The sequence below is a fragment of the Phacochoerus africanus genome, chromosome 11, assembly GCF_016906955.1.
Source record: "Phacochoerus africanus isolate WHEZ1 chromosome 11, ROS_Pafr_v1, whole genome shotgun sequence".
Classification (NCBI taxonomy): Eukaryota; Metazoa; Chordata; class Mammalia; order Artiodactyla; family Suidae; genus Phacochoerus; species Phacochoerus africanus.
This window is the reverse complement of record NC_062554.1, coordinates 45,628,444-45,634,728: the sequence shown is the minus strand read 5'-3', so window position 1 is coordinate 45,634,728 and position 6,285 is coordinate 45,628,444. Positions and strand designations below refer to the sequence as shown.

Sequence of the window (6,285 nt, the reverse complement as noted above, 5' to 3'; positions counted from 1 at the left end):
AAAGGCATAGAAATCTGAACGCCAGTAGCTTACACAGCAACGGAGTTTTTTTTTTTCTCATATAAGGGGAGCCCAGGGCTGTTGTGACTCAATGGTACCACTGAGGGTCCAGTCTCCCCATCTTCCTGCCCTGCTAGCATCAGCCTATAGGCTTCAACCTGTGTTTTTCAGCCTCAGGTTCATTGCCTTGTGGTCGCAGGGTGGCTTCTGCAGTTGTAAACCTTTCATCAGTGCTCAAGGCAGGAAGCAGGGGGAAGGGCAAAGGACCAAGAGCAAAGCCCACTGAGTCTTTCCCATTTTAAGGAGCTTTCCCAGGAACTTCTTCCAGTGGCTCCCACTTCCACCTTGTTTTTAAGGACTGGGTCCCCAGGCACCCCTAACTACAGGGGAGCCTGGAAATGTACCAGCTTAGTCACACTGCTACCTTGAGAATAAACATTGAGAAGGAAATCAGTAGTTCGTCCTCAAAGAAAAACTTTGGGTCATTCCCATTGTGACTTAGTGGGTTATGAGCCTGACTAGTATCCGTGAGGATGTGGGTTTGACCCCTGGCCTTGCTCAGTAGGTTAAGCTGTGGTGTAGGTTGCAGACATGGCTCAGATCTGGCATTGCCGTGGCTGTGGTGTAGGCTGCAGCTCCGATTCGACCCCTAGCCTGCAAACTTCAATATGCCCCAGGTACAGCCCTAAAAAAAAAAGAGAAAAGAAAAAAAGAAAAGAAAAACTTTGGGGTCCAAGCAAGGAGATTGCTTCCCCTCCCATTGACTGCCACCCGCTTGGGCTGCCTTCCAAGGATGAGTGGTCCAGCAGGTCTTTTAGTGGGTGAGGGTGTACATTTGAGCCCAGAGCAGACTTACTAAGGCTGGGCTGACTCTCAGGTCCCCTTGTCAGTCCTTCCCCTACAAGCCTGCAGCTTCACTGCAAAATCAAAGCTCAATAAATATTTTAAAGTATCATTTTTCCCACCAACCATGCACCTGCTTGTAAATGTGCTGAGAAGCTAAGGGGTGAGACTTGGGTGAGAACATCCAAGGTCAGGCACAGACTCCCCAAGGGCAAAAGGGAGCTGCGTCCTTGTGGGCAGAGGCCTGATTCAGATCAGAAAAAGAATGAACAGAGCATTATATTTATCGACCGCCCATAGAGAGTCTGTGGGGTTTTTTTCAAGAATGACAATATTATTTTTTCTTTGTAAGAGATCTTGACACATTAAGGATCTCAATATGTACAGAGTACCTCACCGCAAAGGGCACGGCACAACTGGGGGAGTCAGCTCGCAGGCTTGAGGTCTTGTTCGAGGGCTGGGCCCTGGGTGTTGTGGGGAGAAGGAGGGCCCTGTAGTGGGGTCAGGTCTCCTCCTCAATCCTCACTGACAACACAGGCATCACTCCTAGATGGACAGCCAGAATTTGGGATATCGAGACCCTTCAAAATTGGGATATTTCACATAAAAATATGGATCTCCACCTTACATTGAAAAACTGGAAGAGCGAGCAAATAGGGACCCCATCTTCCCTTACACCAACCATCTTCAGCAGGGAGACCCTGGTTACACAGAAATGTCCCCAGGCAGAGTCATCCCCCTTGCCTGTTACCAGTCCCCAGGCAGGGTCATCCCCCTTGCAGAGTTTCCTTAAGATGTCCCACAATTGTGTCCTAGAATTTGCATTTGCAACCCCTAATGGCCAGTGAAGGCTTCAACTGATATACAGATGACCTGGAATGGTAGAGTGGCCTGCCAGAGAGATACCCAGTTATCTGGGTGTGGCCAGGAGCCCCTGACTCAGTGCCCTGTTCCCATGGGGACAGGAAGCCATAGTGGTTGAGGTGAGAACAAGAGGTTGGGCATTCTGGCGGGCAGAGGCAACCACAGGCAGCTGCCACAGGCTGATGCCTGGCCCAGACGCACCCTCTACACCCTTTCTGCAAAAACTGCTGTCATGTGCAGAAATGCAGAAATGTGCAAAGTCTGAGAGCAGGGGCCCAGGAGTTCCCCCTACCCTGTGTATACAGGCTGCCCTTGACTCTCGGTCCCAGCCCCAACCATGTACATCTTTCAGGCAACTGAGGGTTGAAAAAAAAAGTTGTTTTTGATCTACAGGTGGCTGTGGTTTGAGCAGGGCCGGGGGAGGGGACTGTGCGGCTCCCTTGTCTTGCTCTAGGCCCTGCCTTGAGAGGAGAGGGTAGCGAGAGGAGGAGAGCCCTCTCTCCTGCCCCAGCCTGGCTGGTGGCCAAGCTGCAAAGAAGCAGGCTCCACAGCGGTCTGACCTCTGGGAGTCCTCCCCAGGGGGCTCCTCCACTGCCCCTGCAGACAGAGCTGTTCACGTCTCCCCGGCTGGGGCTCCGCCCCAACTCCTGGCGGGGTCCTGCCTGCTTCCTTGGCCCCCTAGGGTCTCTCCTGCCCCAGCGATGGCCCAGAGCCAGGGCTGGACCTCCAAGAAAGGGGTGATGCACAACAGGGCTGCCCCCAGAGCATAGTTGGGACCCCTTTCCTGGGAACACAGGCCCCCAGGCCCTCAGTATCACCATCACCAGGGGAGTCCGGCCACTCAAACCAGAGTGAACACACAAGAGACTGAAGGGCTGGCCAGGCACGGCCTCACCTGGGTCCCCCATAGGGGACATGATAGCGGTTCAGGACGTAGCTCTTTCCCCCAGAGCTCACAGAGATGCTCCTGTTCTTGGTCCAAAAGTCCAACTCCAAGGCCAGGGTCTCCAGGTTGTCCCTGGGGTGGAGCCAGGCACCAGCTCAGCCCCCGCCCCGCCCCGCCCCAGGGAGCCTCAGGAAGGGGGGCGAGGGCAGCAGGGGGTGGGGTGGCCACCGGAGGAAGGCGGTGTCATTGGCCTGAGTCACGTAGCGCTCCATCATGAGGCTCAGGAGCGGGGGCTGGCTCCGCTGCAGGTAGTACACGCGGGCCCCGTTGGGGACGTGTCCGTACCTGCCGAGAACGGGGCCGCTGACACCCCTGCCCCCACTGCAACCACCCCCCGCCCCGAGCCCAGGCAGATCCCGGCCCAAGCCCAGGGCCCTGCCCCTCCTGCACCCCGGCTGAGATGCCCGGGCCTCTTACGTCTGCACCAGGTCCAGGAAGTTCTGCAGCATGCCCTTCACCGTCCCTGGCATCTCGGACAGGAGCAGACCCTCCATCACCCAGTAGGAGTCCCTGGGGGAAGGACAGCTCAGGATCCCCCACCCCGCCTGGGACGCCCCGCTGGCCCCAGCCCCCCGACCCCCGCAGCTCTTGGCCGCTCACCAGTAATAGAACTCGACAAAGCGTCCTCCTGGCACGATGAACGGGTGACCCGAGTAGATGAGAGAGAAGCGCTCGGGGTGGTTGAGGACCTCTGGCTTCACCTGGAGTCAGGAGCGAGGGTGCGGGGAGCCCAGGGCCATGTGGAGGGGAGGCGGGAGGAGGCCGCGGGGGCGGGGGAGGCCCTGGCAGCTGTGGGCTTTGGAGCCAGGCAGCCGGGCTTGGGTTCTGGCTCTGGGGCAGCTCTGCCGTGTGGCCTCGGTCAAGGCCAGGGCCGTGGGGAGCGTGGTCTGCTCGTGTCCCCAGCTGGCCTCTGGAGCCCCAGCAAGAGCACGAAGGTGTGCAGGAGCCACCACCGCCCAGCCTGACACCCCAGGTGCTCACCCCGCAGTGGCCATTATTAGGACCCAGCTGGGGGACCATTTTCCTGGCTCCCTGTGCCCCCGCGTCTCTGCTGCCACCACGAGGCCAGACCCAGAGGATCAGGGCCCCAGGCTATCTGGCCGGGGTGTGGCTGAGCCCCAGCACCTTTCCCCAGTGAGGCGGGTGTGGTGAATGGGCTGAGGGAGAGCAGGCAGGCCCCGAGGGGGGTGGCTGTGTCCACATCAGGTGTGTTCTCGCTTCATCCCCTCCCAGTTCTATGCCAGTGAGGTGGGTTTAGTGGGGAGCAGGTCAGCCTGTCCGTGATTTGAAGGGGAATAAAGGGGCTCGAGATCATTCCCACTGGGTGAGGGGCTGGGTGAGGATGTGGCCCAGGCTGGCCCAGGAGCCTGGAGCACTGCCCCATGCCAGCTGGTGCCAGGGCCCTGGGGGCCAGGCCAGAGGACGGGTGCTGTATAGCCTTGGGCAAGCTGCTGCCCTCTCTGAGCCTCGGATGAAGGAGAGAAAGTGTGTACCAGACTGTGCTGAGCCCAGGGATGGACCCCCGATCGGCAGTGGCAGAGGCCTGGCCCGAGGAGCTCGGGGAAGAGGGAAGCCAGCCAGCAGGGGAGTGAGGGAGTGAACACAGTCAGCCACGTGGTGTAAAGGGCCGGGCCGGGCAGCCTGGGGGTGGAGGACAGGCTAGGTTTGCCTGGGGGAGGACAGGGGGGGCTCAAAGGAAGAGGGGAGGAGTTAGAAGTAGATGCTGCCCTGCTCCCTCCAAAATTCCTTCTAGAGAGTTTCTGTAGGGCCCAAGATTGGGGGCTCTGGTTACTTCTCTAAACCCATTGCCACCGAGAAAAATGACTCTCAAGCTATGAAGTGCTGAAATTTGTGTGGCCAATCCAGATATGAAGTCTGGGATCCTCTGGGCCCAGCTATGAGTGGCCACCCTGAAGCCTGTTCTGTGAGATGAAGAGAAAGGTGGCTGATTCAAGCACCACTTTGAACATATAAAGACCTGGGAGTTTTATCTATTTACCAACTCTTCTCTGGGCTGGCTTCTTCTCTAACCCAGGCGACGTGGACAAGGCTCTGAAATACCTGGAGGTGAGGGGGCAGCTAGGCAGGTGGCTACACTGGAGGCAGGACCACCAGCTCTATCCCTGACTTTGTCCTGTGACCTCTGGCAAGTGGCAGCCACTCCCTCCTCTGCCCTGGGTCTTACCCTGCGGGTCCCACTGCAGCCACCAGGGGGCGGCTGCGAGCCAAGAAGAGAAGGCCCAGGAAAGGAACATCTGGCTTCAGCAGGGCCCAGCCTCGCTCGTGGTCGCTCGCGGCTCCCTGTCCAGTCCCCCCACCTACACAGTAAGGTCTGGAACCTTCTAGGACAGCCAGATCCTCACCTACCACTACGGAATCCCGACCTCTCTCCGGAAGACAGGCCAGCAGTGGGACTTCCCCAACGCCTGGGCCCCCCTGCAGGACCTGGTCATCAGAGGTAGGGAGGCAGGGATGGGGCACGACCCAGGGCCTCAGCCCCAAGGGAGTGGAGGGCCGGCCTCCCTGGGACTGCGGAGCTCTGAGCCAAGGATGCAGGACCCTTTCTCTGGCTCCTCTGCTCTCTCAGCCTCTCCTTCAGCAAACGTGACACCCACCCCACCTGTCAGGGGAATCGGCCCCCCTCTCTCCCTCCAAACCTGGGCCCTGGAGTAAGAGCGGCTTGGCCCCAGGCTCCAGGAGGGAGGCCTGAGGACTGGGCCTCGTTCCCACTCCCCCTGTCATGGGGGCTCTGCCTGGGCTGGGGTCTAGGTCTGGCCAAGTCTCCTTCAGCCAGAGCCCAGGAAGTGGCTTTCCAGCTGGCCCAGAATTGGATCCGCACCAACTTTGATGTCTACTCCAGGAGGTCAGCCATGTACGAGAAGGTGAGCTGGCCCTGAGCCCAGGCCCTCCAGGCCCTCTCCTCTCCCCATGGTGAGATGGGGGGAACTGTCAGGCTTTGCAAAGCCCAGGCCCAGCACAGCCGGGACCGTGGCGACGCCTGGTGGCCATCCTTGGGCGCTGCAGGGGTCAGAGCTGCTGGCCAGAGCAGCTTCTCCCTAAGGGGCTCCCATTTCTTGCTCCCTAGAGACCTGGGGTTGGGGGAGTCGGGTAGCCCCTGACCTGAGCCTGTCCTCCTGTCCCCAGTATGACATCAGCAACGGTGGACAGCCGGGTGGTAGAGGGGAGTATGAAGTTCAGGTGAGTGGCCCATATCCTACAGGGACCTTTGGGGCTCTGCTTCCCCACAACTGACCATGACTTGCCCTTTCTAGGTTTCAGTTTCTTGGGTGCATGTGGGTTAGTCCACATGCTTCACTGTCCTGCTGAGATGTTTATAAATGCTAAAAAACCACCCGGCCTAAAGTCCCGAAACCATGAGTCACAAGTGCTATGAAGGAGGGTAGAGGAGGTGGAAGCTGAACAAGTGCTGAACTCTGCCCTCCTGCACTATACCTTCGAAGGAGCCAAAATTTGAACGTATTAGTCTAGATCATATCATGCCTCTGGGCATTTTAAAAAACAATAGAGCAATGAGCCAGCAGTTATTTTATCAGCTGAATGTGCTCAGGGAAAGAAAGGAAGAAAGCCCTGCCAATATCACTGTCATCCCAGGGTGACCGAGGGCACAATCA

General features: G+C 58.3%; 2 protein-coding genes across 2 annotated transcripts; one reads left to right on the top strand and one right to left on the bottom strand.

Moving 5' to 3' along the window:
* Positions 1–2,290: 2,290 nt before the first annotated feature.
* On the bottom strand, positions 2,291–3,761 carry LOC125111261 (trehalase-like). The gene is made up of 4 exons (XM_047753167.1): positions 3,254–3,761; positions 3,071–3,163; positions 2,822–2,938; positions 2,291–2,725 (listed from the first exon to the last, which is right to left on the bottom strand). The coding sequence occupies exons 2-4, from the start codon at positions 3,145–3,147 to the stop codon at positions 2,599–2,601; spliced, it is 321 nt and encodes a 106-aa protein (XP_047609123.1). The 5' UTR covers positions 3,148–3,163; positions 3,254–3,761; the 3' UTR covers positions 2,291–2,598.
* Positions 3,762–4,167: 406 nt separating this feature from the next.
* Positions 4,168–5,905, top strand: LOC125112115 (trehalase-like). Its single transcript, XM_047754358.1, has 5 exons — positions 4,168–4,241; positions 4,630–4,720; positions 5,000–5,111; positions 5,423–5,535; positions 5,798–5,905. Exons 1-5 carry the CDS (start codon positions 4,168–4,170, stop codon positions 5,903–5,905), a joined length of 498 nt encoding a protein of 165 aa, XP_047610314.1.
* The last annotated feature ends 380 nt before the right edge of the window (positions 5,906–6,285 follow it).